Here is a 14,415-nt window from a genome sequence, read left to right on the forward strand (position 1 = left end):
AATTCAGAATATTTCTACCCCCAAAAAAAGATGATTGTGCCTCTCCAACCACCCTAGGCACCACATTCTTCAATCTGTGTGATAAAACCTTAGCTAATATCTTATACAAAGACCCAATAAGACTAATTGGTCTGAAATCTGAGATACTAGTTGGGTAGTCAATTTTTGGGATCAAAGTGATAAATGAATTGTTCACCCCAGCTACCAATTTCCTATTCTCATGAATTGATACACAACAACAGATTAAACACATCTGACTATGGTGCTTTATTCTCAGTGCAGTTTCTTATCTCATCTCAAATTTATTACTCTGTCTTCCACCAATTTCCCTTTGGTCATTCCTTAAAAAATTCATAACGTTATGGGATTACTATTTGCACTTCTTTTTTTCCGTAATCACAACCTAAATGTTAAGCGTTGAGAATTGTTTTATGTTATTTTTGTTTGACAATAATTTCGGTAAAATTAATAATTGCGAATAAATAAAATAAAATAAACTTACACCTTTCGAAGATCAAACTCTTGAACGAAGTTGTGATTGAGGCCAGTGTATGGACACTATATCTTTAAGACAGAATAACGCCCTGTCCACTGGTGCTCGAGACTAATAGGCGTCCTGTCTCCAGGATACAGCAATCACCGCACACAAAATTTGTACTAACTCTATGTGTACAGCGAACCAGATTATGTACCTTGCACTCTCTCAAACTTAGACTCTAAAAAAAAAATGAATATGTAGGATAAAACAGAGGAGGAGGAAGAAAGTAGAAAATTTGGATTTTTTTTTTTTTTTTATCCACCAAAACAAGATGGAGGATTGCCTTTAAATAGGCAACAAGAAAAAACTAAATTGGAAAATATATGTCCATTCACTGGAAGTCACACTCGATCGGAAAAGACACCAAATTGAATTTTGAATTTTATATTTTTTTGGAGCAAATTCAAATATGAAATTTGAATTCTTTCCTGCAAAAAATTAAGACTACGACCTTATAGAATCTTTTCCAATCTATGTAGGACAAGAACACTCAACACCATTTGGGAATTTACATCAACATGCCTCATATTCATAAATTTCACTTTGGAGTCAATTTTCTATTCACCTATAAATGGTTTTGACTTACTAATTGCATAATCTTGTTCTCCACACGGCAATGAACACATTGCTACTTGGACCCTCCAAAATCGTCTTATGGTCCTACAAAATTATTAGCATAAAGTTTCTAAAAAATCAGTATTTTTCCAACAATTTTCACATTAAAAATAAAATGTGTAGTGTATTTATAAAGAATAAAAGTGCAAATATATAACACATTTTAATTTTATTGGGACAATTATGGAAAAATGGTATAAACTCAAAATAATTGCAAATAGATAAAAGTTCAAAATTTAGTTGCACAATCTAATGCATAAATTACTTTACTTTCACGACATTGCAATTATTTTACATTGATACCATTTTTTTGCAATTGTCTCAATTTTATTTATATAACATTACTGGAAAAAAGGCGAGTCAACAAAATTTAAAAGTTAATTTTTATAAAGAACTTGCAAATTGTGGAAGAGATGAAATGATTCACCATTTTTTTTCTGAAAATTGTTGAATGAATAAAAAAAAGTATATATAATGATGTATTAATTACAGTTTTTCAATTATAAATTATAGTAATGAGCTTTCAATTATAAATTATGTTCATTTTTTAATTTTTATATTTGGTTATAATTACAAATTGTACGAGCACGAAATAATATTTCTCATATAATCCTCTTGATCAAGCTTTCGTTTCTCCAAACGTCGTTGTTCAATTACCTAAAAATACAAACGTGAGCTACTCGATGGGTGTGTATTGGAAACCCTTCTGATGCCTAAGTTAGCAAATTGACAAAAGACAAAAGGCTCTGTGAATTTGGGAGTAGGAATTGTGATACTTGAGATTATGGTTTGGTTTGAGCTCTTGTAGATTCTGCATGGCACAATCCTAATAGGATTCTAACTCTCCTATGTAAAGTCCTCCTATAAATCACATTCCCAAAGGATAATGCTTGTCCTTTAACACCCTTCTCACTGCAAGCCAAGTGAGATGACACGAGCCTTTGCTCAGCTTTCTGTAGTGTAACCGGATTACTTTTGCTCTGTCCCCCAATAGCTTAGCTATGTAACATGCAGTGCCGTGCAATGTTTGCACGGCACGCCACTAAGCTGACATTGTGCGGTTCTCCTCATAACTCGGCTCTTTTTCTTTGTTTGTCTGCCTTGCTTGCTATAGCTCGGTCATGGCATTAATTACCATTAGGAAGTAGCTAGGTCTAGAAATATGAGCATTTACTAGTTCGGTCAAACATCTTTGACTGTCACTAGGAAGTAGCTAGGTCTAGGAATATAGACATTTACTTGTTTGGTCAAACTTCTTTGACCGCCACTAGAAAGTAATTAGGTCCAGAAATATGAGTATTTATTAGTGTGATCAAACATCTTTGACCGCCACACCAACTTAGCTCGGCCCAATTTAATTATACAAATTACCCTCTCACAAACCAAGATTGAAAATATTTATAACGCGAGAGAAATTTATTCACAAAGATAAACAATGCAAAACATCTCATTAGTTGAACTAATGAGATAAAAATACAAAACAAACAAATGTAGTAGTGCCTATTGTTTACATGAACAAATTTTGCACATTTTATGATGTCGGTGACCACCCAATAGAAAGTAATTGTGGAAGATTGATTTTGAGAGAAAGAGAGGCTGTGAGAGGATAGGGTAGAGAAAAGGGAGAAAATATAAAAAATTGTTAGGTAATTCTATAATATATTATGTGATTTTATTTACATAATGTTTTCTATTAAATAAAATTTGTGAAGAATGATAAATATAGCAGTAATACTTAATTTTACAAAATTTTCCTTCTCCATTACACAACTATAATACCTTAAAATTTTTAGGTTGAATTTTCTAGAACAGTAGCATTAATCTAAATATAATAAAATTGAGTCAAGATTATTTTACTCTTAAATTTTTTTTAACATCATTAATTAAAAAAAAATGCTTGAGAGCACTAAAAAAGGATCACTAAAAGGAGCACTAATGATGTGACAGTGAATTCCACCGACTTTCTATGCCTTATTTTTATTTTTTTATTATTTTTTTTGTCATTCCTAATATATTAGTGCTATTAGTAATACATTTTTTAGTGTTCTAAATCATTATTGTAATTAAAAATACATGAATAATATTACATAATATTTTAAAAATACTGGTTATAGATTGTAAAATTAATATTATAAAATTATTAAAGTAAAAGCATTAAAATCATCAGACAGATTCGGAACCCACATGCGCATAAACGAACCATCTTGTCTATCTATCAACTTTTACAAAAGGAATTTGCTCACCTCTCCATGCAACAATAACATGTTCAACTTCTTCATTTCATCAAGTGCTCTCTGGACTTTTTTTTCACCATCTACAAAACCCTAGTAGTTTAATTCCAAGACACAAAGTCCAAACTCCAAAGTAAATAATAAAGCAACTCACTTTTCTTTTAAATAAACTGGTAATTCTACATAAAAGCTGAATTAAAAGCAACCAAACAAAACAAATTCATTAGCTTTAATCAAAAGTTACAAAACACAATCCAACCCAGAAAAATTCTCTATAAGAAAGAAGATAATAAGAACAAACAAAATGCCTATCTCTTGTTGTGTATCCTTCATTTACATGAATACCCACTTCACACCATGTTCTTTTTAACCCGATCAAGCACAAAAAGTGAAAGGAAAGATTGAAAACTTATGCTTTTGGTGGCTAGATATATAGCTTGAAAGGGTTATCAAGAAATGGGTATTGATGAAGATCATGGAGGATGGCCATAACCTTGTAGATCAGACCATTGATTTGGGTTCAGAGAAGAAGTCCCAGTAGTGTTGCTGTTGTTGGTGGTGGTGGGGTTCCAGAAACTGGGATTAGAGGAAGAGCCAGGGTTAGCAGTGAGGGTTTGATTCCAAGAAGCAGCAGGCCTGTTTGGGTGAATCAAGCTCTGATCAGATGGGTATAAGGACTCTAAGTTCTTATCTCTATTACCCATTTGGTAATACTCATTTTGGTGTTGAATCTGCTGATTTTGAGCCTGCTGTTGTTGTGAACTAAAAGATGGCACATTGAAACCCTGTAAAAGAGCCATGTTAGAAGAAGAGCCACCAAATTGGCCACCAACATGGAGTGATTGGTTTTGATTGAAGGCTGCTGGTGGTGGTGGAAGCTGGTGATGGTGGTGGTGGCTCATAGATTGCATCGCCGCCAGAGACGATAAAAACCCACTACCGGAATAGTAAGAACTCATTGGCGAATGATTGTCGGGGGCCGCTAAATTCTGAGGCAATTGGAGCTCATGTGACGGTGGTGGTTGTGGTAGTTGTGGCTGTGTTTGTGGTGTCGGCGATGGTTGCGAAGATCTCGAATTCTCACCGCCAGAAGACGAGGCGGCGGCCTTGGACCGCTTCCCCTTCCGACAACCGCCTCCAACTGGGACGTTCCTTAGGGTTCCTCCCTGAGTCCAGTACCTCCGGCAAGTCTTGCAAAAGTACCGCGGCTGCGATAAACTGTAATTGTTGTAGTAGCAGAACTTGGTGTTGAGCGAGTCACACCGAGGACACTTCTGCGGCTGCTGCTGCGGCTGCGGTGTCTGTTGGTCCGATTGCACCGCCGTCTGCGGTGGCTTCAGCCGCCGGTGGTGGTGGTGGTGGTGATGATCTTGCTGCTGTTGCTTCATACCCTCTTCTTGCTCCATTTTTCACACCTCTCTATAGCTCTCTATATATAGGTGTGTATTTGATATATTGATCTTCTTTGCTTAGTGATCTTAAATATGAGATATGGGTGTGGATAGGGCTTAGGTGCATGAAACTTAAATTTTCAATCTCTAGGCTCGCTCTAGAGATATGTATGAACTCAACGTGTCTGTTTGGATGCTGAGAATCTGATGGGTGGGAAAATAAGCAGCAACAGCAATTGTTTTCTCATTGCATGAAGATTTTCTCTCACCTAAAAAACCATGGGTTCATTAATACAAGATTAGGAAATGGAAATCCCAAAAACTAATAAATCTCTGTCTGACCAAATGAAATCTCCTTGGATTTTCACAACCTAATGAGAAATATGTAGAGAGAGAAAGTGGGGATGATGAGAGAGAGATTGAGAGGGAGTTAATGAGTCGAGTGGAAAGTACTGTGATCATAGAGAAATGGGTTTGTTTAGGTTCAATCCCATCTCAATAAAGAACTGAAAAAGGTGTTTTTCAGTTTTGTAACAACTTCGATCAGAGAACCTATATATGAAAATTGCAAGACATGGATTAAGGCTAAGGTTCAGGTCAGATTATGGAGATTTTTCCACACCAAAAAAGAGAGAGGAGACAAGAGAGAAAGGAAAAGATTTTTGGAGAGAGAGAATTGAGGAAAGAGAGAGAAAGTGAGAGCTCTAGTAGGAACCAAGGTGGTGGTGGTGGCGGTGGTGGGTTGGACCACAAAATCGGTTTTGGTGGCGGAGGCGGCGGCAGAGAGCGTGGCGTGGCGGTCGGCAAATGGATGGTGGCTGTGTCAGAGACCTCAAAACCTCAACTTCTCTCTCTACTCTCTCTCTTCTGTGTCAATCTTTTTCTCTCTCATTCCACTTCATCTCTCTCTTGAGTCTTCTTCCACTTTATTTTTATTTTTGTTTATTATTAAAAAATATTACGAATCAGTGATGATTACCACAAATAAATAAATAAATAATCACAAAAAAAAAAATTCAAGGTTTATGCGTTTTTTTACTTTAAATCTTAATATTTGGATTTTGATACATTAAATTCTAAAATTTCATATATAAGTAGCAGAGGAGATTTAAAGTAAAAATATTGAGATTTAAAATGAAAAATAAGTGAAATTTTGAAATTTATTTTGTAATTAATCCTTTTTATTTTTAGTAATTTTAATTTTAAAAAATAATTAATTATACAAAAAATTACGAGGTTTCGCATTTTTCTAACTTCAAATCTAATGTTTTTCACTTTAAATCTCTCCATTACGTTATATACACGGAGATGGACGGAGAAAGTAAATTAAAATACGAATGAAATTCTAATATTTAATTTGTTAAAAATAAAATAATGGGGTTTAAAATGAAAAATATTCAAAATCTTGAAAAAAAAATTTGTAATTAAAAAAAATTATGAAAAGATTTATATTTTTAATTTTAATAGTTATAAAATTTATTATTTATCTATAATTATTTTTTAAAATCACCTCTGAAGTGGAAGTTTCTCTTATTATTATTAATTTTTTATTTTATTTTATTTTATTTATTTATTTGTTTTTTTTTTTTCGTTCTATTTCCTTCGCTGACAATGACATTGATTTTGGGCCCGGCTTTGATTACTGCGACGCCCATAAATCCAGAAAAAGACAATATTAACCGAATTCATCATACGCTCCATGACTATCAGAAAGGCTAATTTTGTCTTTTCACTTTCAGGTTGTCCAAATAACTACCCTTTCGATTATATTTAGCTATTGATTTGGGAAGATGGTTAAAAATTATTTTTTAATTTTTTTTAATTTTTTTGTAAGAGAAAAAAGTAGGTGAAAAATTTAGAAGCGACTTTTAACTCACTTTTCAAAATGAGCTATAATAATGTTTTATATTGGCTACGATTTGTTTGTTAGAAACTTTTTTAAGAATTTTTAAAAAAAATAGAAATTAATTTGATAAAAAAATATTTAAAAAATAAAGTAATATAAAAATGATTAGAATTTTGATTTTTTTTTTTATTTCATTCACTCAATTAATTTTTAATTTTTCAACAAAAAATATTTATAAAATTCAAACTAAATATGGCCATTATTTTTTAAAACAAGAAGCAAAAGGATAAATTGAAAACCTCAGCTTGTTTAGTTTCACTTTTCATGATTGATTTTTTATTAAAATTTTTTATTTTTAATATTTTTTTTTGTTTACTGAATTTTTTTTAATATTTGAAATAATTTTTTAAAATTTTTAAATACACTTAATATAAGTACACTTATAAAGTATAATATTTGTGAAATGAATTTTTAAAAAAGTCACTAAATATCAAAAGTACAAAAATTTAGTATATTTTTATTTTTTTTGTATATTTATTGATTTTTTAAAATATTTCTTATAAATATTTTACTTTTTAGATATATCCAAGTAAGGTACATCTAAAAAAAATTGTTAAAAATTTAAAAATATTCACTAAAAATATTTATAAAAAAATAAAAAAAAACCCTCAATTTTTCAAAAATTAAATTAAAAAAATTAAAGCCAAACACAGTAAATAAAATTTAGAACCAAAAGCTCAAAACACAAAAATTTGAACCACTATGGCGGAAGGGTAATTATTCAGTAATTTCGAAGTATGGACACGTAGTATTCTATAGTATTATGATTGGTGAAGAAGGTGGGTAGGTGTGCATTGTTTTGGTGATTAGGAAACATAAGAGGACATATTAAATGATAATTAGTTAAGGCGTACAGACATATGATACTCTGGGAATATTGAATAATTTCCCATGGTGGAATTGGTACTCACACGAATCTGGATCACATAATTTTTTTTTTTTTTTTTGATGTCTGAATTTTTAGTTGTTAATATTACTCAAAGAAGTTAATTATAAATAAATGAAATATAATTGACAATTATATTCTCACATACAATATTTTAATCCACTCAATTAATTTACAATAAAATTTCTTCATTTTATTTATTTATTTATTTAATATTCCCCCAAACAAAATAATAGAGAAGATTGATATAGTTTCTTTTTTCAAAAAAAGTAATTTAAAAAAATGTATACTAAACTTTTTAAGAACATGGTGTTTTCAAACATTTTTAATTATTTTCATTTCTAATTAAACAAAACTTACATGATAGAAAAAATAGATTTTTAAATTTGAATTTTCAAAATTTTCAAAATTAGTTTGAAGGAAAACCAATCAAAATCAATTTTAATTATGTTTTGTATTTTTTATATCTGATTTTTTTTATTTATTTATAAAATTAAATTGTGAGTGATGTTGTAATGGAAGAGGCACGTGACGAGAGGGGGTTGGGGGGGGGGGGGGGGGGGGTGACGTTGGTGTCCGTTAGGGGTTACAACTGCTCCATACAAACAAACCCACCACATTCTGGACAAACAAACACTAGTGTTCTGGGTGTTTGTGTACAATACTACCCTATACTTATGTTCTATCATCCTCAATGAACTCTCAACATATGATGATGAGGATGGTGTACTTTCTCAATCAAGAGTATTTTTTTGTATGATTTAACTTTTGATTATTGTACAATTAAGTTTTTTTTAAAAAAAAAAATTTAAATTTCACCGTTGGACATATAATAAATACAAATATAAATCATCTTTTGTTTTACACAATGAACAAAAAAATATAATTATAAACTTAAATCATTTATTTTATAAAATAAAATGTGATTTACTCCTGTATTTATCGTTGTTTGATAAAATTGATATTTGGTATGAATAATTTTTATTGATAAGTTTATGAGATAAACAGTTTGAATTATTGTTGTTTGTTCGGATTAGAGTCTACAAGAAAGGTATGAAGAGGTACGAAGAAATGAGATATGTAGAAGAGTTCATCCAGACTAATGTGGTCCTGATTATCATTGTTTTATTAAGATAATAATATTTGTTGCTTTGGGAACAATTGTTCACATTAATTGTCAAAAAAATTTATATCGGGTTCGTTTAGTTTGTATTTCTGAAAAATTTTTGAGAAATTTTTTCTACAAATAAGTTTTTAAAAGTAATCAAACCAAACAAATTTTTCCAAAAAAATTTCTCAAAACTTGTAAACCAAACAAGTTTTCCAAACAAATCTCTCTTTCACACACATCAAATCAATCACTTTTTTTAAAACTCTCTCTCAAAATAATTTTTCAAAACATCTTTTGAAAAAAACCAAACCAAACAACTTTTCGTACTTTTTATCTCTAAAATACATCTCTCAAACACAAACCAAACATACCCATCATCTTCCAAAACAATCACACACAAATATATATATATATATATATATGAATAATACAGTCTAAATTAATAACTACCTGGCACACCACACCATATGAATATGATATTGTTCCTCAATCTAACCTTAAAACGTTTTTAATAAAGTTAAAAGATGTTACAATGAAAAAAAATGTTGGAAATCCTAAATATTTTACTAAATATTTTACTCACATGGGTATGAGACTTACATGTAAACATAAAATTCCAGAACATAAACCTTACACTTTGGATCATTTACCATTTAAAGGTTGTAATTGGTTTTCATAACTGAAAGGTAATGAAAACCAATAAATTAACCATTATTGGTTTTAAAACTGAAAGGTAATGAAAACCAACTTTAACCAATATGTTTTAATTTCTATTTCTGCTCCTCATAGAAATAGAAATTATACAACTAGTATCTACACATTAGGTCCATAACACATATACCCTTAAGCCTATTAACTAAATTGAATCACTTAAATTGTAGGCTTCTTATAAATGATAACACCACATTTAATTATGTGGTCCCATTGAGACATTATCTAACAATCTCCCACTGGACCACATATGTATCTTGAAAAATGTGCTTAACTGTAGTGAGCTCAGAAATTTGTTATCATAACTTGAGGGTATCCAAACAATCTTGTCCATTAACTATATTAATATAGGATCAAAGCGGTCTTCGTTACATCAATCGTAACTCGACCCACCAAATGGTCACGTATACAAATATAGCTAAATGACATAGATCAATCATGGATGCGTAGCATGGAAATTACATGTGATGTGATCCATACATGCCTATGTCCAACTGGTCCTACTTAACTTTATTGAGATCAATACTTCACAATACGTAACAGAGCGTAATAAACTGAATACTTCATTTATGCAGAAATTAATCTAATTACATAGATAAAACTCAAGACTGACATAAAGCAGTAATATAAATACAAACTCCCACTAAACCAGAATGTTCTCAAATAGAACAACACCCATTGAGCAGTGTGCTCATGAAAGACCTTGGGTGGTAGTCCCTTCGTAAGTGGATCCGCTATCATGGAGTTTGTCCCAATGTGCTCTATGGAAATCTGTCCACTCTGCACTCTTTCTTTTACAACTAGGAACTTGATATCAATATGCTTTGATTTTGTCGAGCTCCTGTTGTTATTGGAATATAAAACTGCAGACTTATTGTCACAATATATCTTAAGTGGTCTTTCAGTGCCTTCCAAAATACGCAACCCAGTGACAAAATTCCGCAGCCATATCCCTTGGTTTGATGCCTCATAACATGCTACAAATTCTGCAGCCATGGTGGATGAAGCTATGAGCGTCTGCTTTGCAGACCTCCAAGAAATTGCTCCGCCAGCTAACAGATAAATATAGCCTGATGTGGATTTCCTACTGTCTTGGCATCCAGCAAAATCGGAGTCGGAATATCCAATGACCTCTAACTTATCCGATCTCCTATATGTGAGCATATATTCATTTGTTCTTTGTAAATATCGCATAACACGCTTGACTGCTTTCCAATGATCCATGCCAGGATTACTTAAATATCTGCCTAACATGCCAACTATAAACGCAATATCCGGACGCGTACATACTTGAGCATACATTAGACTCCCTACAGCCGAGGCATAAGGAATCTTCTGCATTTCTTGAATTTCAAGACTGTTCTTCGGGCATTGGCTGAGACTAAACTTGTCTCCCTTAGCAACCGGGGTTTCACCTGATTTACAATTTTGCATGCCAAATCTAATGAGTATTTTTTCGATATAGCTCCTTTGTGATAATCCCAGAATACCCCGAGAACGATCTCGGAGTATTTCGATTCCTAATACAAAGGAAGCATCACCAAGATCTTTCATTTCAAAATTCTTAGATAGAAATCTCTTGGTGTCATGCAATAAGTTTATATCGTTTGTGGCAAGCAATATGTCGTCAACATATAAAACCAAAAATATGTGTTTACTCCCACTGAACTTGTGATACACACATTCATCAACAACGTTAGTTTCAAAACCATACGAAGTGAGAACTTGATGAAATTTGAAGTACCACTGACGAGAAGCTTGTTTGAGTCCATAGATGGATTTAGTCAATTTGCAAACCATATTCTTTGGGTCTCCTGACACAAAGTTTTCTGGCTGCACCATATAAATTGTTTCTTTAATGTCACCATTAAGAAAAGATGTTTTGACATCCATCTGATGCAACTCAAGATCAAAATATACAACAAGCGCCATAATTGTCCTAAAAGAATCTTTCGAAGAAACTGGAGAGAAAGTTTCTTTAAATTCTTTTTGAGTAAAGCCTTTGGCTACAAGACGTGCCTTATACCTCTCCACATTACCATTTGAATCCCTTTTGGTTTTAAATATCCATTTACAACCTACGGGCTTCGCACCAACTGGTAATGATACAAGTTCCCAAACTTTATTGTCTTGCATAGACTTATATTCTTCATTCATGGCTTCTATCCACTTATGAGAGTTGGAACTTTCCATGGCTTGACGAAAGTTGATTGGATCATCTTTCGACATTCCATTTTCTACCTCATGTTCCTGGAGATATACAATATAATCATCTGAAAATGCAAATCTCCTTTCTCTGGTGGATCGCCTTAATGGCACAGATTCTTGAGGTTGAGGTTGTAGAGTTTGTTTCTCAAGAACAATTACCTCATCTTGAATGGGGGTTTGAACTATATTATCTTGAACAACATTGTCTGGTTGAGGATTCGAAATTACTTCTCGAGCAATGACAGGTATAGGAACCTGTGATTGGTCAAAAGTAGTAGTAGGAAGTGGGATTACTCCTGCTTCCTCCTCAAAGACAATGTCTCTAACTGGATTTCTCCCCCCAAACTCAACATCCTCAAAAAATGTTGCAATTCCCGTCTCAAATATTGACCTATTTGTGGGATCATAAAACTTGTAACCCCGTGATCGTTCGGCATAGCCAATAAAGTAGCTGCTAATGGTTTTAGAGTCCAATTTTCGTTCATGAGTTTTATATTGTGACTTTATAAGGCCTCGCCTCAGCAGGACACCCCCACACATGCAAATGTTTTAGACTAGGCTTTCGCCCAACCCAAAGCTCATAAGGTGTTTTTGCAGCTGCTTTAGTTGGCACCCAATTTAAGATATAAGTTGTTGTCTTTAGAGCCTCACCCCAGAGGGACTCTGGTAAAGTAGAATGACTGATCATACTTCTTACCATATCCTTAAGAGTCCGGTTTCGTCTCTCAGATACACCATTCATGCTAGGTGATCCTGGCATGGTGTATTGTGAGACGATTCCACATTCCTCCAGGTATTTTGCAAACGGTCCTGGACGTTGTTCACCTGATCCGTCATATCTGCCATAGTATTCACCACCACGGTCAGACCTGACACTTTTAATCCGTTTGTTGAGTTGTAACTCAACTTCGGCCTTAAATTTTTTTGAATACGTCCAAAGACTGTGATTTCTCATGGATAAGACATAGATACCCATATCTGGAATAGTCGTCTATGAATGTGATAAAATAATGTTGACCATTCCAAGACGCCATAGGGAATGGGCCACAAATGTCCGTATGAATTAATTCTAAGACATCTGTAGTCCTATGGGAACCATATTTCTTTATTTTGGTCTGTTTTCCCTTGATACACTCAACACAGACATCAAAATCTGAAAAATCAAGAGAGTCCAAAATTCCATCAGACACAAGGCGCTCAACTCTAGATTTAGAGATGTGACCTAGGCGTTTGTGCCATAATGAGGCTGAATTTTCCTTAGTTAATTTACGCTTTGTACCTCGTGATTCCACGTGCAAGGTTGCATTATAAGATGCAATAGTTTCGAGCAAATATAGATTATCAAACACATTAAGTAAACCAGTACCAACAACATTGGAATTAATAGACATACTAAACTTCATATTTCCAAAAGAACAATAATATCCCAATTTGTCCAATACAGAAACAGAAATTAAATTCCGTCTAAAGGACGGTACAACAAAAGTGTCTAATAAATCCAAATAATAACCAGTTTTCAGTAATAATCTAAAGTGCGCTATTGCCTGCACTTCTATTGACTTGCCATCACCCACAAAGATGTATCTTTCAGCATCAGTTGGCTTTCGGTAGTTCAGGCAACCCTGCATAGAAACACATATGTGAGTAGTAGCACCAGAATCTACCCACCAAGTGTTTCTTGGTACTGAAGCTAAATTTATTTCAGAACAGACCAAAACATGAAATGTACCTTTCTTTACACGCCAGGCGACGTATTTGGCACAATCCTTCTTTCTGTGTTCGGGCTTGCCACAAAAGAAACAACCATCCTGTACTTTCTGTTTCTTTGGTTCCGGACCCTGAGGAATAGCAACTTCCTTTTCCTTATGCTTTTTTTTGCCTGTAAGCTTGGAGGTGCTTGCCAGATGAGCACTTTCAGTCCTTTCTTGCTTCAATCTCTCTTCCTCTTGCACACAAAATGAAATGAGCTCATTGAGAGTCCATTTCTCCTTCTGGCAGTTATAACTGACCTTAAATTGGTTAAATTGTGCAGGAAGAGAGATGAGAACTAAATGCACGAGCAAATCATCAGATAGATCGAGCTTTAGTGCCTTAAGTTTTGAAGCAAGATGAGACATTTCCATGATGTACTCGTGAACATTACTCTTGCCTTTGTACTTTATTGAAATCAAGCTTGCTAAAAGCGTGCTTGTTTCAGCCTTATCGTTTTTAGCAAAACGCTTTTGAATTTCTGAAAGAAATTCACCGGCAACGGTAACATCCTCTGTTATTGCACCCCGAAAAACTTCTGGAATCCCACGCTTCATGATCATAAGACTTAGCCTGTTAGAACGATCCCACTTTTCAAAGTACACAGTTTCCTCAGGAGTACTTTGTGCAGTGAGAGCATTCGGTTTTGGCATCCTTAATGCCAAGTCTATGTCAACAATTATACTCACATTAAGTTACCAAACAGATAATCTTTAAATAAATTAATTTAATGACAACATCTCAAGATACCTAGCACAACATTAATACCAAGCCTTTGGGTAGTGATATTAACTGTAAGTGGTATTCTTGTTGTAATGATCAAACATTGACAATAAGTTATGTCAAATAACAAATCTATCTTTTGATGGATTTATTATTCACATTAGGTTTCCTTGACAATTGGCACATGTTTATCACCACAAAATGTGTGTGTAATTCTGCCAAGTCTTAATCATGTCTTTGGACCGATAAATACCCGCATGAGATACACATACATGAACTTCAAAACATTCCATATAAAACAATCTAGACAAGAGAGATCACTTTTGTGACATCTTGTTTGAATTGA

At 33.3% G+C, this 14,415-nt stretch overlaps 1 protein-coding gene across 1 annotated transcript; it reads right to left on the reverse strand.

Annotated features, from left to right (window-relative positions):
* Nucleotides 1–3,579: 3,579 nt before the first annotated feature.
* On the reverse strand, nucleotides 3,580–5,794 carry LOC114279081 (uncharacterized). The gene has a single exon (XM_028221260.2). The coding sequence runs from the start codon at nucleotides 4,788–4,790 to the stop codon at nucleotides 3,858–3,860; it is 933 nt and encodes a 310-aa protein (XP_028077061.2). The 5' UTR covers nucleotides 4,791–5,794; the 3' UTR covers nucleotides 3,580–3,857.
* Nucleotides 5,795–14,415: the final 8,621 nt, after the last annotated feature.

Source organism: Camellia sinensis, chromosome 9 (genome assembly GCF_055761805.1).
Source record: "Camellia sinensis isolate YWXY chromosome 9, ASM5576180v1, whole genome shotgun sequence".
NCBI classification, from domain to species: domain Eukaryota; kingdom Viridiplantae; phylum Streptophyta; class Magnoliopsida; order Ericales; family Theaceae; genus Camellia; species Camellia sinensis.